The sequence below is a fragment of the Eutrema salsugineum genome, unplaced genomic scaffold (assembly GCF_000478725.1).
Source record: "Eutrema salsugineum unplaced genomic scaffold, Eutsalg1_0 scaffold_6, whole genome shotgun sequence".
NCBI classification, from domain to species: Eukaryota; Viridiplantae; Streptophyta; class Magnoliopsida; order Brassicales; family Brassicaceae; genus Eutrema; species Eutrema salsugineum.
The window spans coordinates 4,388,666-4,415,381 of NW_006256547.1; the positions used below are offsets into that span (position 1 = coordinate 4,388,666).

The 26,716-nt window shown below is 37.4% G+C and overlaps 8 protein-coding genes across 9 annotated transcripts; 3 read left to right on the forward strand and 5 right to left on the reverse strand.

Annotated features, from left to right (window-relative positions):
- Positions 1 to 3,006: 3,006 nt before the first annotated feature.
- On the reverse strand, positions 3,007 to 4,048 carry LOC18013001 (probable ribose-5-phosphate isomerase 3, chloroplastic). Its single transcript, XM_006394952.2, has one exon. It carries the CDS (start codon positions 3,943 to 3,945, stop codon positions 3,124 to 3,126), a length of 822 nt encoding a protein of 273 aa, XP_006395014.1. The 5' UTR covers positions 3,946 to 4,048; the 3' UTR covers positions 3,007 to 3,123.
- Positions 4,049 to 4,808: 760 nt separating this feature from the next.
- On the forward strand, positions 4,809 to 6,437 carry LOC18012992 (protein ECERIFERUM 26-like). Its single transcript, XM_006394953.2, has 2 exons — positions 4,809 to 5,312; positions 5,457 to 6,437. The coding sequence occupies exons 1-2, from the start codon at positions 4,884 to 4,886 to the stop codon at positions 6,342 to 6,344; spliced, it is 1,317 nt and encodes a 438-aa protein (XP_006395015.1). The 5' UTR covers positions 4,809 to 4,883; the 3' UTR covers positions 6,345 to 6,437.
- A 500-nt stretch (positions 6,438 to 6,937) lies between these two features.
- LOC18012993 (protein NRT1/ PTR FAMILY 2.8) lies at positions 6,938 to 9,085 on the forward strand. The gene is made up of 4 exons (XM_006394954.1): positions 6,938 to 7,052; positions 7,151 to 7,368; positions 7,581 to 8,128; positions 8,245 to 9,085. Exons 1-4 carry the CDS (start codon positions 6,938 to 6,940, stop codon positions 9,083 to 9,085), a joined length of 1,722 nt encoding a protein of 573 aa, XP_006395016.1.
- A 2,700-nt stretch (positions 9,086 to 11,785) lies between these two features.
- Positions 11,786 to 12,957, reverse strand: LOC18012963 (protein LIGHT-DEPENDENT SHORT HYPOCOTYLS 1). Its single transcript, XM_006394955.2, has one exon. It carries the CDS (start codon positions 12,527 to 12,529, stop codon positions 11,966 to 11,968), a length of 564 nt encoding a protein of 187 aa, XP_006395017.1. The 5' UTR covers positions 12,530 to 12,957; the 3' UTR covers positions 11,786 to 11,965.
- A 94-nt stretch (positions 12,958 to 13,051) lies between these two features.
- On the reverse strand, positions 13,052 to 13,173 carry LOC112083351. The gene is given in 2 exon segments (XM_024150938.1): positions 13,052 to 13,137; positions 13,140 to 13,173. Coding segments are annotated over 2 exon segments (120 nt in total).
- Positions 13,174 to 18,181: 5,008 nt separating this feature from the next.
- LOC18012847 (rubisco accumulation factor 1.1, chloroplastic) lies at positions 18,182 to 19,736 on the forward strand. Its single transcript, XM_006394956.2, has one exon. The coding sequence runs from the start codon at positions 18,285 to 18,287 to the stop codon at positions 19,602 to 19,604; it is 1,320 nt and encodes a 439-aa protein (XP_006395018.1). The 5' UTR covers positions 18,182 to 18,284; the 3' UTR covers positions 19,605 to 19,736.
- Positions 19,737 to 22,457, reverse strand: LOC18012964 (putative protein FAR1-RELATED SEQUENCE 10). 2 transcript variants are annotated; one of them, XM_024151437.1, is made up of 4 exons: positions 22,093 to 22,457; positions 21,166 to 22,003; positions 20,608 to 21,051; positions 19,739 to 20,518 (listed from the first exon to the last, which is right to left on the reverse strand). In XM_024151437.1, exons 1-4 carry the CDS (start codon positions 22,107 to 22,109, stop codon positions 19,934 to 19,936), a joined length of 1,884 nt encoding a protein of 627 aa, XP_024007205.1. In that variant the 5' UTR covers positions 22,110 to 22,457; the 3' UTR covers positions 19,739 to 19,933. The 2 variants fall into 2 exon arrangements, with proteins under 2 accessions (XP_024007204.1, XP_024007205.1); XM_024151436.1 differs by having other exon boundaries at positions 19,737 to 20,518; positions 21,166 to 22,457.
- A 682-nt stretch (positions 22,458 to 23,139) lies between these two features.
- LOC18012965 (AT-hook motif nuclear-localized protein 14) lies at positions 23,140 to 26,135 on the reverse strand. The gene is made up of 6 exons (XM_006394959.2): positions 25,647 to 26,135; positions 24,942 to 24,994; positions 24,594 to 24,722; positions 24,070 to 24,222; positions 23,585 to 23,879; positions 23,140 to 23,447 (listed from the first exon to the last, which is right to left on the reverse strand). The coding sequence occupies exons 1-6, from the start codon at positions 26,077 to 26,079 to the stop codon at positions 23,404 to 23,406; spliced, it is 1,107 nt and encodes a 368-aa protein (XP_006395021.1). The 5' UTR covers positions 26,080 to 26,135; the 3' UTR covers positions 23,140 to 23,403.
- Positions 26,136 to 26,716: the final 581 nt, after the last annotated feature.

The following is a 26,716-nucleotide window of genomic DNA, read 5'->3' on the forward strand; positions in this document are numbered from 1 at the left end:
AAAAAATGAAAGAGATCTCTTTTAAAACTCAGAGCAAAACCAACGTTGGTCTTCTAGTGCTTGTATTAAGATGAGGTTGTTCCTAATGACTTGTCATTGCAGTAATGATTATCGCGTTTGTTTAGGAAGGTTGATTGTGGCGTCTCGAGATTCAAATAGTCCAAAGATGATAGAAATCGTTTTGAAATATTTATCCAGCCCCCATCGTGAAAAGCATAAGTTGAATTCTGCTAGCATTTCAAGAATGTTTTAGAACGTTGCCATGCCAGCTCGTAGTAGCTGCATCTGCAACCGTGGCGGTGAGAGGAATTCGCAAGTCGCAAGTTTTTGTACCCTGTGATATATAAAAATCTACCAATCGGTGCCCAATTATCATATTAAAACAATGCAGATCTTCCATCTTAATTTTGATCCGAGTAAACTTAAAGCATTGTTACAAAGTTTAAGCAATTTGCGCCATATCTATATAAACATTGAGTACGATAATTTATAAAACCTTTTTTCAGACTTTTTAATGTTTTTTTCCGTAAATCCACGTGATTGAAACGGATATAATCATAATCATTAATTTAAACTAAAACTAAATCAAAATGATAGTTCCTAGATATGTTTCTAAATAATTGGTATAGAATTCATGTTTAATGGAGAAAAAAACATTGATCAAACAATAATAACGCATTTATGTTTAAGCTTTTAATTAAAGCACATTAATAGGTTATATTAAATTCTGCATAAATGTTGATGAGGGTGTTGTACTGTTGTTTAACATAAGAAAAAAAATAAAAACATCAACTAATGTGAAATAGATTCTTTTCTACTTTTTGTGAATACAAAATTGGATGCTTTTTCAACTCATTTATTTCCATGAATATCTAGAGAGTACCAAAGTTTAGTCATTTATTTTATTGGGAAATAAATTTGTGTTTGTCTTATTTTTTACATCAAATGTTCTTGTCTTTATTATGATACTATACTTTATTATAAGATTTTGTAAAAGGGAAAAAAATATAGAAATTTGGAGGTACATTAGAATCCTATGCAGAAGCAGATGCAGATGATAGTGTAATAAACGGCAAGCGGGAATGGCAGGGCACGTGAATACATGCAGGAACTGGGTCCTCTTTTATTTATTATTTTTAATTTATTATTTTATGTCCCCTTTTGTCTTTTAGGTTTTACTCATCTGCTTCTCAGGTCCACTTATTTATGGTGCACCTCACTCTTCTCTTGTCGCTTTTGCGTCAGCACTTTTCCATTGGATCATGGAATACTATTAGGACGAGGTACAAATTCTTTTTTTTTTTTTGGTTTTCAATACGTGCAGATTCTCGCTTTCCCTTTTTTCTTCTTCTTTCCAATGTCGGTTTTACTTTCATGTACTTGCTCAAAAACGTCACCATAAATTATTCCCTTACATATATAATTCCTTTTTAAGGTTAATGACATTTTTTTTTGCTAAACGTAAGTCTAACATTAGTTATTATAAACGTAAGAGCGAAACTAATCTAACAAAAAATAAGGGTTCAACCACGTCCTCCTTGATAGCAGCTTTCAGATTTTCCGGTATGAACAATAACAACCTAATAAGCAAACTGTCAAACAACATCATACATATGTTGAGTTTTTTTCTAAAGTTTGACTGTTAGTTACGTGCCAATAAAACTCTTTGAACAGATGCAATAAATAAAATCCACATCAAAAGAAGGCTCTTCCTCTGAATCAAAGTAACACTCTACTACCAACTCAAAAGTTTTCAATAAGCATACCAATGTGTTGCCTTGAACATTTCGATACTAAATATATCCATTGACTACATCTCTACACAAATCAGGTTCATCAATAACAATAGGGTCTGTGAAGTCTTTGATAGTTATACTCACCATTTATGAATCCATTATAAGTCATGTTTATAGGAGTAAGTCTTTGGACGTGCTCCCATGGAACCAAGGTCGAAACGATTGAGGAAAAATCATTACTAATTGTTTTTCTACTCACAGTTTAAAATGAACCGTTTTGTAATCAATTGATTAATTTCTAGCAAATATCAGTTATATATTTAAATGGATCCTACTTTTTATTTATTTTTTACGATATTGTTGGATCTGTGTTCAATTTGAATCTCAATCTCATGTTGCAAATTAAAGAATATTAGATCCTAGTTGTTTATCTGTTCATATATACATAACTTCTTTTAGTAAAGTGAGATTCCTAAAGATTAAAGCATTTAAAACACAATTTACTGCATTTCATTTTTGTCGTTATATTGCACTCCATTTACATCAGAGAACCAAACATATTTAAAGTCACGTTTAACATATGAAGAATTTACGATCAACAAATTTGTTTGATTACGATGTTCTTTTTTTTGTTTGTGGGCAAAGATTACGATGTTCAAGATCGTAAATTCTATTGAAAATTTATGTATTTTAGAAGCAAATAGTCTAAACTGATATATGAGATATCCCAACATATTTGAGAAACTTGCATATTGTTAATCAGTTTATGGTGATCCAGTGATTAAAGTTTAGTTTTATGTATTTTTACTATGATTTAAGTGAAAAGAAAATTTGACTTTTCCATAGATTTTGGAGATTGTTTGGAATTCCGATAGTTAATGAAGAAAAAAAAAAAAGAATAAGAAAAAGCATATTGTTATCACGAATCTGAGAAGGGAACTCTTTTTAGTTTTTAAACATCTTCCTACTTAGGTGTATAAACCGGAGGAAAAAGTGAGCGGGACATTAAGTTGGCTTAAAAAAAACATAAAGAGAGGCTCACAGACCCAAAAAGCCCATAAAGAAATTGTGTGCCCGATTTAAAAAGACTTTTTGAGTTTTACAAATACAGAGCCCACGGATAAAGCCTATGACGTAACCTCTGAACCTGAAGCCCATATAACACATTCATAATGCATATGCTGCTCCCTTATATTTAGTGTTGCAAGTGAAATAAGAGGCTGCGTTCGAAACTTCGAATATGAGTCTGTAGATTGTTAAAAACGACTAATTTTGAAGGCGAAATTGATAATTTTATTCAAATTCACATCACAAAATTTCCCACAGCTCAATTTAGTACAGTTAATATACAGAAGAAGAAGAATAACATTTTGAATTCGTCGTCACTTCACTTGCTCATAACTTCGACGCCATTCTTCCCGGCGATAATCACCGACGTAGCCATTCCCAGAAACAGACCGTGCTCCACCACTCCCTGAAACTTCTCGATCTCCTTCGCCGCCGCGAAACCGTCTTTCAACGGCTGCTTGAAGTACAAATCCACAATGTAATTGCTGTTATCAGTCACGTAAGGCTTCCCATCTCCGTCGATTCTCAGCTTCGCTTGACAATCGAATTCCTTGAACAGATCCTGCAATCTAATTAGGTTAAACTCCCAGCAAAACTGAACCACCTCCACCGGCATCGCCAATCCACTCCCACCGAGTCCGTCGACGAGTTTCGTGTCGTCCGCCACCACTATGAATTTCTCCGCCACCGCCTCCACCATTTTCTCCCGGAGTAAAGCACCACCACGACCTTTGACCAGATCCAAATTCGGATCCACCTCGTCGGCTCCGTCGATCGCGAGATCTATCCGCGGATGCGTGTCGAGCGCCACGAGCGGGATCCCTAACGCTCGCGCCTGCTCCTCCGTACGCTTCGACGTTGGGATTCCGACGATATCGGAGAGTTCGCCGGAGGCGAGGAGTTTTCCGATTTGATCAACGGCGAAGGCGGCGGTCGATCCGGTTCCGAGCCCGAGAACCATCCCGGATTTGATTGACTCGACGGCCTTCTCCGCCGCTAGCTTCTTCAGGTCATCCTGAGAAAGGGCTACGGATTGGGCCTTTACGGAGAATGAGACGGAGGTTCGGGAGGAAGTGCGAAGCGTAAGAGAATGTGTACGCAGGGATAAGCGAGAGGAGGAGACGAAGGATAAGGAAGCCATTGGAGAAGCAGGAGGTAGAGAGAGTGTGGATGGAGGAGAACGCTGGTTTGGGTTGGTTTTGGATGGAAGAAAAATATAGGGGTACCTTTGGAATTTCGATATAGTTTTGGGGTCTATTTGGAAAGCAACTTTTAAGGTCGTCCTCGGTTGGTGGTTGGGTAACTGAGATTGTACAACTTCAATTTCCCAAAGTGATATTAAGCCCAGAGATTTGCTAAAAAAAAATTCTAGATACAATAATGTTCTAAGTCAAAAAACTGATTAAGCGTTACCAAACAAAAAAGTTGATTAAACTCGACAATAGAATTGTAGGATATTACAGAAACATATTCAGTAATAATCAGATGGCGCAAACAATAGTTTTGTAATCGTAGATGTTAATGGGCTTACCTCCAAAATTTTCATTTGTTATATGCCCTTGTTCAAAACTTATTTTTATAAATTTCTAAAGTCCATTTTTTCATCAATGTACAAATTTTAATTTTTTTCTATCAACTAAGTAAAGTTTGTCCGTGGGACACATCCCTCAAAGATACAAATAATGCTTCGGGGATAAACAATTTCAACGTGGTATATTATTGGGTCCACTGTATTATAGAAGCACATTAAATTGATTCGTAAGTTTCTCGTTTTTCGGTAGTTTTTCGTATGAACATTAATGGTGTGGTGAGTTTATTGGACACACAGGTCTCAACTACTACCAGCATTGATCCATATCCCCTTACATCAATGCAATTTCAACAAACTCTCACTAATTCCATTTCCATCTTTCACAAAACAAGACTTTTCTAAATATCATTTTCATTTCAAGTTCTTTATATATATATATGTGTTTCTGATTTCCTCATAGACACAAACACATATAGTACGCAGTTTCTTTCTCTCTATCTCTATATTAACTCTCTTTTCTCATAAATCATTTATAAAAAAACAAAAAGATGGGTATTGCCCGAGAGAACCGGGTCGAAGTCAAGTCGATGCTAACCGCGGTATCCAGCAAACCGTCTGGATCGGATCGGGTACACCCGTTTACCGCCTTGGACGATGTCTTGAGTCCACATACGGTCCACGTCATCTTCTACTACGCTCGTAGTCCGTTCGAGTCCTTTAACCTCGACTCGGTCCGTATCCCTTTATCGGAGCTCCTCTCCATGTACCCGCCCGTTATTGGTCGGGTCACCAAAAATCCAGACGGGATCTGGCAGGTCAAGTGTAACGACGCGGGACTTCGAGTCTTGAAAGCCAAAGTTTCTGTTGGCATTGATGAATGGCTGAGATCAGCCGATGGACTTGAAGAATATGATCTAACGGCTTGGCAAGACATGCCTGAAGAAGATCCGACTACTTGGTCGCCATTTCGTCTACAGGTAATATATATATCGTTTTAAAAAAAAAAATCCAGCATGATATATATATATATATATATTTTTTTTTTTTTTGTCAGAAAAAAATAACGTATGAATTTTCGTAACGGTATATATTTCTTTTTTTTTTTGTAACGAGCTGGGTAGATAAACGAATTTGAAGGTGGAGGAGTAGCGATAGGCCTGAGCTGCCCACACAGACAAGCAGACCCAACAACACTTACGATTCTGTTAAAGTCATGGACGGAAGCTCAACGCCGTCAGTGTATCGTTCATCCTCCATCCTTTACGCCTCTGCCCTCCAGTTTAACGGATACTGACGCCGTTAAATCGGACCGTGAGCCCTTCCCAAAGCCCATTACAGGGCCCGTTTCAACCAAAACTGCCACCGCCACGTTTAGGTTCTCTGAGTCCGCTTTCAAGACATGTCTCGACGAATATTCTATCGAGGGAGTATTCCCCAAAGCCTCGCCGTTCGATGTGTTTGCCGCTCTTTTCTGGACACGTGTCGCTCTGGTGAAGCGCATGTGCGATCGAGTCTGTATCTGTGTGGATTTCAGGAGGCTATTGCCTAACCCGCTTCCTTACGGTTTCTTCGGAAACGCTTTGAACTTTTCGTCTCTTGAGATGACTGGCGTGGTGGTTAGGGGGATTGGACACGTGGCACGTTCGATAAACGAACACGTGAAGAGTCTAGACGTGGAGAAAATCCGGTCCGATCTGAAACGGGCTGGGTCACAAGGCCAGATGTACGGCAGAGATCTGACGATCGTGAACATGGAACATATGATCGTGGAAGGAGAGCCGTTGATGTACGAGGCTGTGTTCGAGGACGGTGTTAAGCCTGTGCATGTGAGTTACCGGATCGGAAACCACGGCGGAGAAGGGATGATCACGGTGATGCCGTCGCCGGAGAAAGGGTTTGGGAGGACAGTCGCAGTGACTTTGCCGGAGGAGGAGATGTCGAAGTTACTTGCGGATCAAGAAATCCTCCGTTTGGAGCCTAAGATTATGTTTCGATCCAAGAATGTTTAATATGAGACATGAGAGTGATTATTAAGGGTTAAAAAACTTATTGTAATGGATTTGAAGATTTTTGTTAGTTTTCTTACGAGTTGTGAGAATGGATTTTTACCTTCTTTTTTTCCCCACGGATGAGATCTCGACAGTCAAACCAATCACAAGATAAATGACAAGTACTTGCCTATCACAAGTTATATATAAAAAAAAATGATGTAAATTTGTTTTTGCTTAATTTATATTTTCCAAAATTTTAATTGAGTCCCAAAAAATTATTGGTTGTAAGGTCGAGAGTGTATCCAAGTAAGTATGTTATAATTAAAAATTAATGAAAACTAATTATAAGATATAAAGTTTATTATTAAAAAAATATTAATTAAGGAAGGGGTTACGAAACACAAGCCCCCCATTTTGACTTGATAAAAACATTAATAATTTCAATAATATCCATAACAAACTCGGAAGGCAATCCCCTATTCCCTAGTTACCAGCTTGAACTTAGTACATACACAGTGTATGACTTTTTCCTTTCACTTCTTATCTGCAACAAATCTATAAACACCATCATCAACCCATCTTTCATTTCGTCTCAAACCAAAGAGAATAAAATGGACATCGAATCTTCTACATCATCCCTTTCACAATCTATTCATCAAGAATCGAGAAACCAAGCTCTTTTCAATAAGCAGAGAGGAGGATGGAGAGCTATCAAGTACATTATTGGTTCGTATGTACATTCTTAATATTTGTTGAGGGTTTAATCTAATCTTATACATGGAATATTGATTTATGTCAAAACTACATTGATTGGGTTGGTGAAGCAAACGAGTCCTTCGAGAAACTGGCGTCTATGAGCTTGATAGGGAATTTATCGGTGTATCTCACGACAAAATACAATCTTGGTGGTGTTTTCTTGGTGAACATCGTCAACATCTGGTTTGGCTCGTGCAACTTTCTTAGTATCCCGGGTGCTTTTGTCTCTGATGCTTACCTCGGAAGATTCTGGACTCTTCTCCTCGGTTCCATCTCTTCTTTCCTCGTAATTTTTCCTTCCTCTCTTCATTCCAACATCGTATAAACAGGACGACAATATTTAAGTACGTGCAAAGTGTGCTTTGGTACGGGACATGTGATAAACTAACAAAACAAGACTCATGTATTTAATGGTTCAAAGTATATTTTACTATTTCTCTAAACATATATTCCAAATATTGAATAGGACTCGGAATTTTTATGTTTTACTTGATGTAGGGAATGGGAATAATGGCTCTAACCGCAGCTATTCCACGTTTAAGACCCGAGGCATGCAAAGATCCATCAAATTGTTCAAATCCACCTGCGGATTGGCAGCTCGCGGTTCTCTTCGCTAGTCTAGGTTTATTAGCCATTGGAGCAGGAGGAATCAGACCATGCAACATCGCATTTGGAGCAGATCAATTCGATACAAACACGAAAAAGGGCAAAGCTCAGCTTGAAACATTCTTTAACTGGTGGTACTTCTCCTTCACTGTGGCTCTTCTCATTGCATTGACAGGTGTCGTCTATATACAGACTAACATCAGTTGGGTAATTGGTTTCGTGATCCCCACGGCTTGTCTTGCATTCTCTGTCACCACTTTCGTCATCGGTCAGCACACTTACATATGTGCAAAACCTAAGGGAAGTGTGTTCGCAGACATGGTTAAGGTTGTTGCCGCTGCTTGTAAGAAACGTAAGGTGAAATCTGGAGAAGGTGTAACATTTTACTTAGGCCCTTCTAATGATGGATCCTCCACCACTTTGGTCCAAAACAGACAAAGGTTTGTTGTTTTGTTACATTAAACTGTTTTTTTTATTTGTTGCGTTTACATGTTAAATAATTATGTTTACATTGTAAACAGTTTGTTATATTGTTTTTTTTTTTGTGTATTTAAAGGATAAGGTTTTTGGACAAAGCATCGGTGATAACTGATCCGAACGAGTTAAACGAAGAAGGTAAGGCTAAGAACAACTGGAGATTGTGCAGTGTGAATCAAGTGAAGAACCTCAAGTGCGTAACCGCGATTTTACCGGTTTGGGTCACGGGAATCGCGTGTTTCATGCTAACTGACCAACAAAACATTTATGGGATCCTTCAAGCGATTCAGATGGAGAAAACGTTTGGACATAACTTCCAAGTCCCAGCAGGATGGATGAATCTTGTCTCCATGATCACACTTGCCGTCTGGATCTCACTCTACGAATGCGTCATCTTACCAATAGCCAAACGAACCACAGGACGCAAACAACGGTTAACGACGAAACAGAGGATTCAGATAGGCATCGTGATGGGTATTGCTTGTATGGTTGTCGCTGGTGTCTTGGAGAAGGAGAGAAGATCTGCTGCTCTCAAGAACGGTTCGTTTGTGTCTCCTGTTTCGATTGTGATGCTGCTTCCTCAGTTCGTGCTTGCGGGTTTAACCGAAGCGTTTTCTGCGGTGGCTCTCATGGAGTTTTTGACGGTTAAGATGCCTGAGCACATGAGAGCCATCGCCGGAGCGATCTTCTTTTTGAGCTCGTCGATAGCGAGTTACATATGCACGCTTCTTATCAATGTGATCGATGCCGTGACACGCAAGGGAGGGCGTTCTTGGTTAGGAGATAAAGACTTGAACAAGAACAGGCTCGAGAACTATTTTTTCATTATAGGCGGCATTCAAGTCTTGAATCTGCTGTATTTTAGGTTCTTTGCTTCCAGGTTTGTCACTGAGAAAAATAAGGACAACAGAGATTTTTAGTTACGAAATTGATCACTTTTTTCTCCTTTTTTCACTAGTTAGAGGTTACGTTTCTTTTTTTCTTTAATCTGTTTTCAGTAGACATGTGGCTTATTTCCTTAAACATTTTTAAAAGGGTTATTGCCTTATTGGTGGTATTTTGAAAGAGTTTAATTATAGGTTCGATATTCTACTGTTAGTAGATTATGGGTTCCGTTGGTTTCATTTTTTTGGTGATTTCATTCAAAAATTACTACCCTCTGTATTCCGTTATTTAACTTCAAATTATATGTAAAATTCTATTTAAAATACATATATTTAAAGAATAAATGAGTAATGAGTAAGGAAAATAAAATTTAGTAAAAAAAAATTTTGGGGGTCTTAAAATATAACTATTATCATAACAAAAATTCGGTGGTCTGATAAACTGTATAAAAGTGGTGATCCTAAGTCATGTGGACCGGACCTGGCATTACTAATAGGTCATCGTTTCGTTACCAATTTTTTTTTTTTTTTGACATCGTTACTTAACATTCTAATTGTTTTACTATGCATGTTTTTCAATTGTGATTCGTGATTTAAGAGTTACACGCATGATAAAGGAGATGACGATATGTTGATTTTTGATTAAAGAAACGAGTATGTTTGTAACATACTCGTTTATACAAACAAAGAGAAAGCGCCATCGTTATAAGGAATATATAACTTCAAATAGTGTTTGTCCAGTTACGTGCATAGTGACGATTGACTCAACTTCAGTGTTTATACGTCAATGTCATAATGATATAGCCTTCAATATAATACTACTATATCTTATGGAATTTATCTACATTTATAAAGATAAGAGAGTGAAATTAGAGACTATAATCGAATTATGTATGATTCCTGAATAGGTCTAAAAGACTAGAACTAGGCATCTTCCAAAATCTGGGAAAAGGAGAGGTGGTGGTGGTGAGTGAGAGTACTGAGAGTAGTGGTGACAAAAAACCCAAAAGTAGAGCACAATTATTTTATCATTTTGTTTTCTTCGTAATCAAAATAAATAAATAAAATATTGAGGATATTAAACAAAAAAATAAAAGTGGGTCCACTCGATCTTATTTGTACATCCGTTCCGGACAGAATTTACTCGGTTCCACGTGCGATTGGCTTTCTAACCGGGACCACACTATTTGAGTAAAGCCATCGACACGTGGCAAGCATCGGGTACCCTTCTCCAATAGTTATTTTAATCTAAGCCGTTGGCTTTTGCGTAACATCGTACCAACCTGTCTGCTGTTTGGGAATTCCTATTTGTGTCTGTCAAAGAGGTTTTGATCTTCTCTCTATCTAATATGTAAATTCTACGAATAATTTATTAATCTTTTCCCGAACAACCACAAAAAAAATTGAGTCTTTTTATCATTAAAAATTATCTGTGTATTTTTATGGTAAAGTTTAAGGTGAAATTTCTTACTCTTTAAATATGTCACGTGAATAAAAATCCAATCCCAAAACTCCTTGCTGTGCCTGTTCATGTTTTCTTGTTTTGTTTTGTTTGTTTGTTTACTTTTGGATATAGACCTATTTTAGGTTTAAGTTGTTAATTTATTACTCTCATTCTCTAGACATATTTGACTATTACGGATTTGATTATTGGTTATATATATCTACATTTGGCAAACCTATTGAGCTTCTCAAATTGGAAGCCTCTAACTTATATTTACAAACTTTGGTTTGCTATGAACTTATATCTAAAAACTTTTTTTGATGATTTTATATCCTTCTAAATATACATATACTACAACTTAATATTTTATTTAATATGTTTAATCTGTAAACTATCATTTGGTAATGACTCATGACTATTGTGACAAGTGAGATGAAAAGAGAATCCATAACTTTTTCGTGTAGATTTGCATAGTCTGGACGAGACTCGTGGATCGTGATTCTCTGGGTTTACTTTCTGATGTTGAACTTATCTTAATAGTCAATTAGGCCAGCATTTTCTACACGCCTTTTTTTCCAATTAAATCATGGTTTTCTCCTTAGTCCTAATGTTCTACCTTTAGTCAAATCGTTGTAAGAAAGTTTTTATACATGAAAGAATAATCCATTGTGGAAAAAGTAGAATCAATAATTTATAAGGTGGCTCTATGCTAAGCAACCTCCAAAGTCAAAATAGTGAATTCATATTCATGACAAGGAAAACAATAGTAAGCATTTAATGAACGTATGTCGGAGGGCTTTCGTCATCATATTTTGGGACTAGAAGAGCGATCAAAGACCAATTTACTATTCTCAATTAAGATTATTTCGAATTGATTAAGAAGCATATACACATGTACAGAGTCGTTTCATTCACAATTTTGATTGTCAACATATCAAGGTTGTGTTTTTATGTTGTTTTCCTTGTAACAATGAGATGCGAACTTATAAGTACATATCAAAATGACTAACCATAGAGTAATCATATAAATACACATTCATATACATATATTGCATCTTTATCTATAAGTTCCTTCATATCTAAATCATTAAAATGATACAAATGTTTCCTAAAACATCAACCATCATCGCATGGAAAAAATGATTAACATATCATCAATTCACAACTGATCATAATAAATCATACGAACATACTGCACACGAACCCTAACTGTACCAGGAATCAACATCCATTAATTTTCAAGCTGGTGACTATAGAGGATTAAACACTTAAGCGTGAATGACCATTATTTATCTTATAATAATCATATAAGATAAAGGTTCAAAAAAAATCCATAAAGATTCTTATTCATAAAAAACTACAAAATTAACAACAGCATCAGTGGATAATGCAAAGAAGTCATTACATTAAACACATAGAGAAGCAAATACGAGACAATACATAAAAAGGGGGGAAATTATACATATATATGATCAAACAGTTGCACCCGAGTAGTTAGCCATCAGAGACTGACCTTGTTGTTGCTGTTGCTGCAGCGGTACAGGCGGCTGCGTTTGCGTTTTCTGCCTGTTGACTCTCTTCCTCTTCTTCTCGTAGCTAACACCACGAGCTTTGGCCTGGAAGTCTCTGACCTCACGGAGGTATAACCTGACGGCGCGTGAGCCAAATGGGTTAGCCTCTGGAGGGCCACCGTTCTCCTCGTAGGCGGCACGGAGGCGGCCTATGAGGGCGTCGAGTGAGCCCCAGGCTTGTCGGAGAGGGCAAGGGCAAGGCGCAGGAGGATTAGGGTGGCCAAAGAAGGCGCAGTTTTGGTGGTGAACCTTTGTTTTCCCGAACTGGTCGAGGTAGCGGAGGAACTCGAGCACGTGCGCGCCGCTGCACGACGGGAGAGAGAGCGGAGGACGGTGGTTCCGGAGGTATTGGCAGAAGGTGTTCCAGTCACGGCGTTTCTGGTTCTCGTACCGGCTTGAGGAAGGAGGTGTTAATTGTGTGGAGGTATTAGGGTTCTTGTTTGCTTGGTGAGAGACTAATTCCATAGCTTCTCTTTATTTTGAGTTTGGAAAGTAGAAGAAGAAGAAGATGGAATCTGATCTAGGGTTTTTGCTTTTACACGGATCAAAGAGATTAGGGTTCTTCAGATCATTAATTAAACCAAACAGAGAGAAAAGGGTATAGAGAGGGACTTAGCTGCTTGTCATGGTGAGATTGATACTATAAAAGGGATTGATTCAACTTTTGCAGATCAAATATGAACAGAAATGGTGAGGCAAATAGAGAATAAACTGAAAAAAGGAGAGAGAGAAGTGAAGTTTGTTGCTGCTTATAGAAGACGAGAGAAGGGGATATATAATTGGAAGAGATCAAAAGTGGGATTTTCTTTTTTATTCCATTTTATTATTTTCTAGCTTTTCTACTTTGGGAGATGATGGAGAGACAATACACAAGATTGTGTAAGTAGTTTCAAGACTCAAGGAGCATTAGGATGTCATTTAAAGAGAGATAGAGAGAGAGAAAGAAGAAAGGGGACTGAGTGTTACACAGCGTAGAAAAGGGTAACTTCATAGCTGAGGAGAGAGAAAGAGAGAGTGACCAATGGGTCAAGTGGGGAACTTGAAGTTGAACATTGACATGACATGAGGAGGAAGAGTCTATGTTCTCTGCCTGCAATTTCCAGCGACATTTTTATTATTTTTATTATTTTTTCATTACTTTATGCGTTTTATTTACTTTGTTTTCGCATTATACTTTGTTTTCGCATTATTCTTGTTTCCTCCCTCCACTTTAATCTTGTTTTACTTTGAAAACGACCTCATTAACATATACTCTGTCTTTTTCTTTCCGGAAATCATGGGTTTTATACAAACTCAGAATATAACACCTTTTAAAAAAAAAAATCCAGTCGTTTCTAAAATTAATTTTCCTGAGAGGTGAAAACAAACAACACCTCCTTGTTGACAATACAAGATGCGTTGGTGTCCATGCGCTAGTTAATTGAATCCGTATTCTTTTGTTTGCTACAAGTAGAGTAAAGTTTTTATGTGTACAGCTTCATCTCAATGGTAAAAGCTGCCACTTGAGCAGCAGTAGTACTAATCGCTGTTAACTTTGGCAATAACTCCGATAGTAATTTTAGTACCAAACTATTTGGACCAAATTTAACTAGTTTTTATCTATTAATTTTTAGTATATAATATTTATATACTTCATAGAGTAATATTTATATACTTCATAGAGTATAAATGTTAAAGAACATTGTTCGAACAACATTAAACTGAATAAAACGGTCGCAACTCGAAGGTTTTTTAAACACTTTGGTCTCGCTTTAAAAATCTTACATCTGAGAAAACTTAGCTGTTAGAAAATCATTGCCGGGATCTTCAGTTATTGATTTTTGGTAGCGACAAATCAATAATCTAGATTCTTGTTTGATCGCAGCGTTTGTCTCTTCTACACTACCTTATCTTGTGTATATGTTTGTTGAACCTTCGTTTTCTTCATACTTTTTTCTTGTCGTCCCTTCGTTTTCTTCACACTACGATTGACATATTAATGTCTAAATCCAATCCAGCCTACTAATTATATCAAAAAAGTGTATTATATCTACAAAAGGGATTGTAAACAATTTATCTCAAACGACTTCATTTAGGTTTGGCACTTCCAAAGTTTAATAAGGGTCGCGAATTTTCGAAATTCATATTCCTTTGTATATGGTTTATATGCTGGACAACTTTTAAAGTAAATGTTTAGTGTGAAATTACTAGATACAATACATATAACATATTGAATACCGATTGATCTTGCTTTTGAATTTTGCCTATATAGTACTTAACGATTTCAAGCCTATTTACAAAATTGGATGAAATGAAAGCCTAACTCGACAGGTTACGCGGCGAAAGTTAAACGACCAGCTTTCTATCAAAATTGATGACAGGATTACTTAGATTTCAATAATATTTATTATATGCCACATTAATAGAAGATTTAATATTGATTTTTATCCGTTGATATAATTGCAAAATAAAGAGAACGCACCGCAAATTCAGAATCATACTTAATTACTTATGTACGGATGAAATGAATGCATTAGTGGTTAACAAGAAAAAAAATGTATGCATATTAGTGACACAAAATGATAAATATAACGTTTGCAGATCAAAAAGGTTGTTAGTTCAACTAGAAAAATACAAAAAAGGAAATTCAAAATTCTCATGATTGTATATCATTTTAAATAAACTGTATTATATATAGATATATTGATTTCCGATTTGGTGGGATGTAAGGAGTTGATTTTGAATTAGAACATTACAAAAGTTAAACAAATTTGAATATGAAATCGATAACTCTAATTCTTGTTCAAAAAAATCGAATCCATCCGAAAAGGAGTTCGACATTATTAAACTGGAGCTATATTATTTTGGTCGGGTTATTTTAGAAGCTTGACTCTCGATTAATCATCCGTCTAGACTGATGTAAAGTTTATAACAAATTTTTTTCCAAAGATTTCAAAAACCTTTTTCATTGAAAAAATGATAGATGAATCTACATGATTTACAACGATATCATCATCCTAGACAAGTTTCAAGATTAGAGAAAAAAAGAGTTCAAAGACGTCGAATTGTAAATAGAGAGAGATAAGTGCCTAATAATATCATAATAATAGCATTAAAGTGAAAAATGAAACACACAGGGGCGCCTTTTAAATGAGAGGTAGAGCCACGGAATGACGCGTGAGAAACCACGCGTTTGGGATCCATCTCTGTCAGTGAAAAGCAAAGAAGAAACAGTGGTTTGATTTGACACCAACCAACGTCACATTTATTGATTTTTATACAAACTCTCTTAAATAATCTCGATTCATATTTGTGATTTTTGGCTTAAAGAGATATTTCCAGCTCTATGCTCCTCGAAACCACGTGTGTTCTACAATTTTTTTCCAGTTTAGGTTTGTTTTTGAGAAAGAACAAGTACTTAAAATGTAAATATACGATGACTGAATTCCTAGATCCGAGTCCTTTACGAAATCATACATTCGCTAGTCGCTAGGAGCTATTATACACAAACAAATTTTTGTATTTTTGACGCTCTAGAAACTTGAAGTATGTCTTGACTTTTTGGTTTGTCCGAATAAAAAACCACAAACAAATTCGTTTTTGTCCATAAGCTATAAAGAATTTAGTAAAATGTTATAAATACGAAATGCTAAGTGAAGAAATACAAATCAATATGGTGAATTCTATTAGATATGTGGTTGACAAAAGATTTTAGTGTTTCTATATTGTGTTTGAAACTCGGTTTCTAGAAAATTAATTATTGCATTTGCATACATAGTGTAAACCCACTAAACCACATTTTGAGATCCACATTTTTAATTACTTTATAAGCATCTAAACTTCACCAATTAAAGTTATAATTGGATCGTCGTATCTTATTGTACTACTGTTTTTTTCCACTATATACCACTTATTTTTTACCTTTAATTGGATAGATTTTAACTCTTTTCTATCACCAATCTTCCCCTGAATCAAGAGGCACACATGTTGTATACATTTTGAGATCTCCATAGGATACATATGATAATAGAGAGAGAACATCGTACGGGGAACAGAGTTCCTGCATTTGGAAACTAAAGCCCTATTAATATCATACTACCATGAATCTATATAGGGTTAAGCTTTTAAGACCTTTATTTTTGGTTAAACCAAGACTATTTATTCTTTAATATTCATCTAAAAGTTTCAAAATTGTCGTTCCCTTTTGTAGCAAAATACCATCGTTCCATATTTGGCAAAAGAGTATAGACTTTTCACATGTCCTTATGATTCCTTTCCTCCCTTCTTGTGTCTCTCTCAGGGTGCATTAGTCACTTGATTATTTGTTTTTTATTAATTTATTAGCGTACATCTTTTATATATATATATATATATATGCTAAAGAATTACCGACATTTTCCCAGCAAAGACAAGAGTATTGGTACACATCCCATATTCTATACATTCTACTTGATACTTACGTACCTATGTATGCGTACCTTCATTAAATGAGAATTATGTAGAAATATATTTACCCGTCGTCTCAAATTAAGGAATTTTCGAAACTATATAGATGCACATGTAAGCATAAAGCATATCTATTGTTTTTACAATGAACGAAGCAACAAACAACGTATGACAGATACGCGAGAATAGATGTTACAACTTACACGCAGGCGTAACAAACGCGACCTAAGCGGACGACAAATATATGTTCAAGGTAGTAGCACAATATTGTTGACAAAACAATAAAGGTAGCGAAATATCATGAGAACCTTTTGATCAATCTATCATTTTTCAAGGTTTTTTTATCTACTATTTTCACCAAGGGGTACTAGAAATTGCCACTTTTCGTATTTGTTTATCAAATCTGCTCCTTAAATTATTTTTCCTGTCTATCAAATTGTCAATTAAATCAAGTGGATGGTGGTCTGAGTGGTTTTAAGAGTAAGTACTCAATGACACTAGTTCAATTTTATTTGGGAAGAGTGATTTACGTTTTACAGTAAATGTTATAAACATTTAGCCCCAGACACCGGAAAAATTATGGTCTAAAGGCCAACTTCCACCATTTGTAAAGACCAAAAAGTTTTTCAATTAAAATTTGTCCATCAAAACCAAACACCTAAGACTTTTCACAAATGATTTGTTTGTATATCACACATTTGTACTAGATAACGCTTGTAGCACCCAAAAAATAAACGTTAAGATAGATCATGTGGTAAAACCCTTTTTTTGCAATAAACAATTTTAGGTGTTAGGTTTTAAAGGACAAGTTTTGATAGATCACAGCATGGACAAGCTTTGATAGTCAAATAAGAAAAAGTGGTAATTTATAGTATTAGTTTATTTTCGTCGACTGAATATAAGCGATCGAGTGCTTGTGACATATGAAGAGGGTGGAAACAAAATGAGTATTTCCAAAGCACCCTTGATCTGATAGCGAATAGAAATTATCTAGATCCCAGAAGTTCATTGATTTTACATAACATTAACGTTCAGAGATTGATCAGAGAGTATACACATCAGATCTCAGAATGATATATGAGTATTGGCAAAAAGGTCACAGAGTCACAGACATATAATTGAGCATAAGAATGTCGCTACAAGAAAGTCAAATTTTCAGTCGAGCTCGCTGCTTCGCTACTTCGATAGTAAGAAGTAAAACGAACAAACTAAATGCCATCAAAAATCGCTAGCTTCTTCTCGAGGCAACGAGTAGATGGATGTTTTGCAATTGCAAGAAAACTTGCTCATAAAACGTTCACATTAATTAAACATCAACAGAGGATTATTCAATAAATAAGATGCCAAAAATGATGGCAACTAAACTCTGATTCCAGCTTGTTCGGATAAAACCTCAAATAAAACTCACTTCTTTATATTGTGAAAATGATGAGAAAACGAAAAAGTATGAATTCAATGATTATCTCCTTGTTTAAATCATACAAGTGAAAAGACAGTAAACATTCTTGTAATTCTTCTGTGTTGATTAAATTTGAAATTTCAGCAACGAAAAAAAAAGATCTTAAACACTCTAAAAAATACATCATTTAGGAGTTAGGTAAGGAGTAAATGTTGGCGGGAAAATAATAACGCGAAAAGAATATGCGATAACCAATCCGGATTAGCTCCGGTTCAAAATCTTATTAATTTTCGGGTCTTATCTCATTTTGGACGAAGTTGATGATAAGGCAAATTTATTAAACATCATCGTCTTCCTCTCTATCACTCTCTCTCTCACCACTCACAACCAACCACCATGATCTCTCTCATTGCAACAACTCTCAAACCCTCAATCTTCTCCTCCTTCACACAATCCAAAACCAATGGATTATCTTCTCACCCGAAAACCCGACCCGTTAACCCGAAACCGTTCACCATCAACGCCGCCTTGATACCCGCTTCAAACCGGCAAGCCCCGGCCAAGCAACAGCTCTATCAACCATTCCGTCCTCCTCCGTCTCCGATTCCTCCAAAATTCCGATCACTCGACGCCGCCGGCAAAATCGAAGTCCTCGCCGATCGTCTTGGTCTCTGGTTCGAATACGCTCCACTCATTTCCTCACTCTACACCGAAGGATTCACTCCTCCCACCATCGAGGAACTCACCGGAATCTCCGGCGTCGAACAGAACTGTCTCATCGTCGGGTCACAAGTCCGAGACTCTTTAGTCCAATCCGGCGCCAAATCGGAGCTCATCGCAGCTTTCGACACCGGAGGCGCAGAGCTTCTCTACGAGATCCGTCTTCTAAGCAATTTCCAGCGAGTTGCCGCTGCTGAGTACATCGTCGATCACGAGTTCGACAGGAAAGGAGCTCAAGATCTTGCGCGGGCCATTAAAGATTATCCTCACCGGCGTGGAGACGTAGGGTGGAGAGATTTCGATTATAATTTACCAGGAGATTGTCTCTCGTTCATGCTCTATAGGAAAAGCAGAGAGCACAAGAGCCCATCGGAGCTTCGAACCACATTGCTTGAACAAGCCCTTGAAGTGGCTGTAACAGAGAAAGCCAAGAAAGCTGTGGCTCGTGAGCTACATGGAGAGAGCAATGAGGAGAGAGCAAAAGAAGAGGAGATGAAAATCATTCGTGTTCCTGTTGTGAGGTTGAGGTTTGGAGAAGTAGCAGGAGCGAGCTCCGTTGTTGTTCTGCCGGTCTGCAAAGCAGAGGAAGGAGAGGAGAAGCTTAATGAAGCTCCAATGGAGTTTGAAGGAGGAGGAGAGTTTGGTGTTGTGGAAGCTGAGAAAGAATGGAGCCGATGGGTGGTTTTACCTGGTTGGGATCCGGTGGTAGCGGTTAGGAAAGGAGGAGTGGCTGTTTCGTTTAGAGATGATCGGAAAGTGTTGCCTTGGAACGGGAAAGAAGAATCGATAATGGTTGTGACCGATAGGGAGAAGAAGACTGTGGAAGCTGAAGATGGATACTATCTGATTGTGACTGAAAATGGAATGAAGGTGGAGAGAGGATCGGTGTTGAAGGAGAGAGGAGTGGAAGAGAGTTTAGGGATGGTTGTTTTGGTTGTGAGGCCACCAAGAGATGATGATGATGAATGGCAGATAAATGATGATGAATGGGATTAGAAGAATACGTTAGAAGAATATTAGTTACTTCAGTATAACAATACTTGTGTTTTACGGCAAATATGTAATTTTTTGTTTGATCAATTACCTCACTTTTCTTTTCAAATATGAATCTGCATTAAGATTCTCCAACCACTGTTTTGACTTCATCTACATTTTGTGCATAGCCTGTCAACAGAAGGTGGAGAGACAAGGTTTTTCAGACATGTCTTATTGATAGTTCTGAACAAACTTTTGTAATAAGGATGTATCTCACGGAAACTAAAAAAAAACCTAAAAAAAAATGGGAAAAACATATCTGCCCTCCTCCAAACACTTCACTTGATGGATTAGCAGTCATGGCTGATACAAGTATTAGCTGGTGCAATATTTCTTACACGATCGATAAGCGCAGAAAGTTCTTGGTTAGTGTAATCAAGCCGATCCTTTGTGATCATAGACTCTGCTAGGAGAGTTTCTGTGAGCGAATGAAACGTTTGAGCACAGTCATCGCCAATGCCTAGTCCATCTTGATTCTCTTCAGTGACAAGGGGATTCTCCTGTCTCCATCGAACCAGAAAGTACTGTTCCGGTATATGGAAGCAGTTCTTCACGGCCAGCACTCGAAGAGAGTGCCTGCACAAGATTCCCGAATGCTCAAATTCCTTGCATGAGCAATGGATCTCCTCATTTTCTGGATTCCAGAACACACAACATTCTCCTTCCATTTTCTTAAAGTGATGTACGATGTATGGACCATTGGCCATCTCAGAGACCGCATACTGAACAGACAAAACCATTTCGTTTTGTAATACGCTAAAGGCATACGGCGTCAGAACCCCCCTTGCATGATCTTCCATTGGCATACTTGTTTTCATGCTCGGATAAGGAACTCGCGGCGGGATTTGCTTGGCTAGACTTGCAGCAGCACTGACCTGCATGCTCTCTAGAATAATGAACTCAATGCACTAATGAAATGATATTGACATTAACTAAAACTGTAAGTTCCATAAAATTCACAAACCTCTTCAAGTAATACTTGAATGCAAGTCGGTCCAGAGACAATTCTTTTCAAGAAAGAATCTACAGACAGATTAAACTCAGCGGTCATAGTGTGAGCTAAAAAATGTTCTCTGATGTAACAAGGTGACCAGGTTGCTCGGCACGAATAAAGCAAAGCCGCATGCCTATCTGGAACAAGACCAAACCGAGTGACAAGGAGATCCCACTGCTGTTCAAATTCATCTACGTTCCCTGCTCGGCACAACATCTCAAACCCAGCTCTAAATTCATCATAGTGAGACCCAAGAGACTGAGAAAACCAGCTTGCTAGTTTGGAGACAACGTGCCACATAAATACAACATGGTTGGTGTTTGGCAGTTCCCTCGCAATAGCATCCTTAAGCCCTGTATCTATATCCGTCAAAATTGTCTGAGGATGTCGTCCCCTCATGAAACGAACAAAAGTCTGTCCAAAATAAGAAGAAAAAAAAAAAAAAAAGGGAGAGCATGATCACACAGCATAAATACATAGATGTACTCCCATCTTGACAAATACAGAACAAAAAATGGATGCACAAACCTGTAAAGCCCATGTAAAAGCACGGCAGCTCTCATCTTGCAGCAAAACACATCCCAAAAGAACTGCTTTACCATTATTGTCAATGCCAAAAAATACCCCAAGGAGCAAGCCATAAGTGATGGACCGATATGTGGTGTCGAAAACAACCACATCGCCAAATAAAGAGTAGGCCTGAACAGAATCTCCGTAAGCCCACGCAAGGTTTTCAACTTTCTGGTTCTCATCAGAGGTACAGTCATAAGCAAAACCCATGTCTCTCTCAGCCAACGCTTTGCAAGACTCCAGAAGCTCAAGCAGGTCAGTCTCTCGTTTCTCAGTAAGGAAAGCATCATTCTCTTGAACAGTCTTCTTACACGCCCTAACAAAGTTCCTAACATCTTTCTCTATAAATGGCAACTGCCCAGCCTGAACACCTTTCTCTAGCTCCAGCAACTTCACAATCCGATTCACGGGGAATCCAGCTTTAGAAAGCAAAAGAATCCTCTCCTGATCAGCTTGCTGGATCTTCCGATATGCAGGGAGAAGCCTAACTTGGTCATCTTCAAGAAGCTCATGGTTATGAACATTGCTGAACTGTGAAACATACCACTGAGTCACTCCTTCAACGATTTCCTTAGTCAGATACAGCTTGGCGTCGCATCCGCATCGCACGGACTTGCGCTCGCGAGGGTGCTCGACATTGGCTTTCTTTCTAGGCTGATTGAAACCGGAACGGTAACAAACGAAATCTCGCCTGTATACTCCTAGATTCTGGCTCTCCGTGGAGCGTGCTTTCCGAATTGAGAAACCAATCTTCCTAGCGAATGCACTGTAATACTCAAATGCCTCGTCGTCGGTTCTGAAAATTTGACCAACGTAAGGCATGAACACAGTATCATACGGTGACGATGATGATGATGTTGTTGTTTCGATCTCGTTCTTAGTTACCTGGAAGCTTGATTCATCTCCTTCGACTCTAATATAGCACTTCCAATCACCACAAGGACACTGCTGACGCCGAATCCAGATGTTATTCAACGGCTTCAACGCCATATCAAAGCCTTCACAAGGTTATGGATTAGAAGAAGGTTCTCGACATCTCTGCTTGCTTCTCAGATTACTCTACCAAACGACGATCTACCACTTGTGGCACGAGAGGAACAATCGGGAAAGCTTACGGAGAATCGAAAAATCGCCAAGGAATCGGATCTCTTCAATTAGGCTTCTTCTGAGTGATACAAGACTCTCTGCGTCTGCTTTCGAACTCTCGACATTGCTCTCTCTGGGTTTTTTGGGCTCTTACAATTTGGGGATTTCCTTTTCTTCCTTTATCTGACTTATTTTCTTTATTTTCAATCAATTTTCTCACTAAAAAATGACAATTGAACTATTATTATAAACAATTGATAAACTATTATAAGTTTACATTCACAATTTTGCTTAACATCATATACACATACAAATTATGGGCGAATAACACCTAGACGACATTCTATAGTGCTTTTTTCATCAGCCTATAGTGCTTTTCATGACAGTGAAAACATACATATACCCCTCCCCTAATTAACTTATCAAATTCGAATTTCATATAATTTCTCACAAGAGAAAGGCAAAAACATTCCTAAAAGTATATTTTGGGTAAAGAATATATAATATTTCTTACAATATAATTTATTACTTCTTCCGTTTCGTAATAAATATCGTTTTAGATTTCATTTTTTTTTTTAAAATGAGTGTCATTCTGCATTTTCAATGTAACTTTTTACTTTTATTTCTTGTTTTATCCCTCATTTAAAGATAATAGTTTTTGTAATTAAATGTTATAAAAATATATTAATTAGGGGTATATTTATATATTTTATTAATTTCTTAATATGTGTAAAATGTGTAGAATAACATTTATTATGAAATGGATATGACTAAGCGGAACTATATAGTTTGAGAAATGTGAGTCAATGATTGTGACTTATATAATCTTGTTATCAATAATCTGATATTTGATCTTTCAATTATTTATGTAAAAAATGTTTATTAAAAAAAAGTGTCAAAAATACAAAACGAAACTTCAAAGGCTCTCAAAAAAAAAAAAATAGAGAAAATGTGTCGTAAATAAAAAGAAAAAACAGAAACTGAACTTTTGATCCATTCAAGGAATCTCCACAACCTAAACCATCTGTAATAACACATCTTTTCACAAATTGGCCCCTAACAACTTTTTAAATTTGCCTCATGGGCTTCTACCCAAACCTGGCTCTGCATTTACTCGTAATCTCCATTTTCTGATGACCCATTTCCTCTCAGTCCTGCACACCATAACATCCATAAGGCCACCATATTAGTCCAAACCAGAAACAAAAATGACAGTCTTAGCAAGCCATGTATTGACATAAAACCAAACATACAAAATGAAAAGAAAGAATTGGTTTAGGTTTGTTTTTACCTGAAAAATCATAACCAGCACCGCCCCATTCAGAAGGCCGGGCATGTGTCATGTGCATACCCTGAGGTGGTTGCATCATGAAATGAGCTCCACCACCCAATGCACTACTAGTCAGAGTATGATGATGCTCATCGTTTGGATTTCTTCCCGAAGATTCCATACCAGAATGGAAGCCATGCAAAGATTCTGTGCCAGAAGGAGAAGGCAACAAGTTTCCACTTCCTGAAGCATCATCTCCTTTCACACCATTTCTTCCATCCTTCTTTTTCTCTAGCTGAAATGTACCCAGAATCACCTGTAGGGGAAAACCAAAGCCAAAACCAGACACTATCTTATCAACCTTAGCAAATTTTTAAAGAATCCTTATTTCTACATTCAAGACAAGTTTGTGGTGTTAGTTTAGGAGAAAGCGACGGGACAAACTTTTCTATTCACAGGCGAATGTTTTGAACCTGAATGATACTGTAAGGCATGAGGAAAGGTACCTGAACAGGACCAGCAGCCTTTAGGAGTCCGCCAACTCCTCCACCGAAGATCTGACCATTTGCACTAGATAAACAAACGCTAAGGCCACCAGTTTTACCACCATGCTCTCCCCGAATATAAGATCCACTGAGTGAGAGGATTTCGTACTGACCCTGAATAAAAAGTTTATAATTCAGAAGCAAGTTGATGATCATATGCAACTCTCATGCATGTATGTCAGAAGTACATAAAATTCTTTTAATGGAAGTTTGATTGTAACAGAACAGATATTTATTGCTCAAACGCATATTGTACTTGACACAAGGGTCATCAAATTAAAACAGTTCCCAAAAGAAACCAATTTCATAGGCTCTAAGAATACACTGAACAGATAATTAATTCATCATCAGCTCACAGAATAAGATAAGAAGAAATGTTGGCGTAATTTCTTTCAGAGTATACCATATAACCCTTTTCCAAAGTCTTTTTTACGAAGCCAGTTCAAGAATTAGTTTAGGGGAAATATATAGCAAAAAAGAATCACCTCATAAGATACACTGGTTCCTGATGCGAGGTGAGACAAGGATGCGTTAGAGATGGCGCCAGATGCAGAGAGAATGCATAACTCATGCTTGCTTTGCTCAGCGAATAGGATAATTTTCTGGGCCACATCCTATCAAATCAATCCACAAAGCACATGAAAAGAGAGCTAAATCAACCCAATTGGTATTAGCATCAGCGAAAGAGCACAACACTTAATGAACGAGCTCTATAGCAAACCAGATTTCAACTGATGCTAGATTGCGTTTAAACCAATAGATTTTGCAGTTTTAACCAAATCATAGTCTCTCAAAAGAAAGGCCTTTAAAGTAGTTCACAGAAAAAGTCTCACCTCACCAGGAGTTATATTAACAATGTGTGGAGTAAAACTTTGCCCCGTTTTTCCTGCAACAAGAAAAAAACTTATGTGAAGCTCAAAAAATGACAACGGCAAGAGCAGTACCATACACACTAGAAGGTAAATTGGTAATCAAGTGATCTTAGAAACTGATTTGAATTTTTAACATGGACGCAGCAGCCATGTTAAAACAAATAATTCAACAAAGAGCAGATCATTGAAATCGCAAGATTTAGATGAATGGTACTGCTCCCAAGTTTCAATGCAAACAAATCAGAGAGACAATTTCAAGCAAAATGATGCAGCTGAGAAACAAGAATCTAGCCATTCTTCAATGCGTCTTCAAAACAAGGATTTTGCTCCAAGATATAACAGATTTGGAAGCACAGAGAGTGTCTATGAAAACTCAGGGTATGAGAGCTACATATACAAAGACGAAGAGTTGCATACCAAAGCTGGAAATATTTACTTTGCAGATCATCCCTAGAAAGGAAGTTAGGAGCTAAAAGAACTGTAATCGAAACTAGAAATCAATGACTAAAAAGGATTTCGATAAACTAGCAGCAATACCGGCATAAGTCACATAGAAGTCGAAGAATTTACGATTCTAGATCATACTTTCACAAGAAAAATCAAAACTTTGCATCAAAATTTCTAACAATTCGATGATAAAGCAAAAAGGGTTTTTGTATTACGCACCGAAAGAGCCCAAGAGGGATTTTCTGGACCCGGATTTAGGCAAAGGCGAAACGCCGGCGGCAGCAGCGGCGGCGGCTTGCTCTCTCCTTTCTCTGGCGGAGGAATTGCTAGCAGAAGAAGCCAATTTCTTAGCAGCTAAAGCTTGCGCAGGCGTCTCGTACTTCCTGGGACGACCTCTCTTTCTCTTGACTGGATCAATCGGAACCGTGACAGCCGAAGACGGCACGGAGTGAGGGTAAACCGCGAGAGAGGAAGACCCATCGTTTGGCAAATTACCATTGTTGGAGGATGGAATCGAGTTTCCGGCGGAGGTGGTTGAAGGTGCGGCGGAGACGGTGGTGGGATTGTGGTGGTGGTGGTGATGGAAAGGATGGTAGTAAGGAGAAGTGAGATGCTGCTGCTCTTGGTGGTGGTGCCTTTCGTTGGGTTCCATTCCTTTTTAGATGATAGAGAGAAAATAAAATTGTTTTTTTTTTTCCTTCCTTAATTTTTCTTTTTCTTTTCTTTTAGGGTTTTTATGCTTTACCGATTTCTTTTTTCTTTTCTATAAAAGAAAAGGATGATCGTGTTGTCGTCGTCTGGGATTTTGATCTGTTCTCAGCCGTTGGATCAATCTTTTTGACTTCACTATCTTGACTTCTGCCTCTGAGTGTGATTTCTTTTGTTTTCGGGTTAATTTTTTTTATTAACCGGATATATGATATATATTAAGCGGATATATGATATATTATCATATCCTTCTTCTTTTTATTTTTCTTGTTCATTCTCATTTAATTATGTTTTGCAATTTCGAGTAGACCGCCTACGGATAGGATGGATGGACATCATTGGTTTTTCTGATAGGTTTGGTTCGCTTCACTTCGGTTTAGATTTGGATTGAGTTTCATGTTTCGGTCACAATAAACAATGATTATGCGGAGGTCACGTTTGTGTTTAGGTGGTGATAAGTAACCAGTCCTCTGTTGACAAAAAAAAAAAAAAAAAAGTAACCAGTCCTCTGATGGTTAATGTGTACCACCTATATACGGTTTTTTGGACGTTTAGATTGGATTCTAATCTTAAAGAATCTT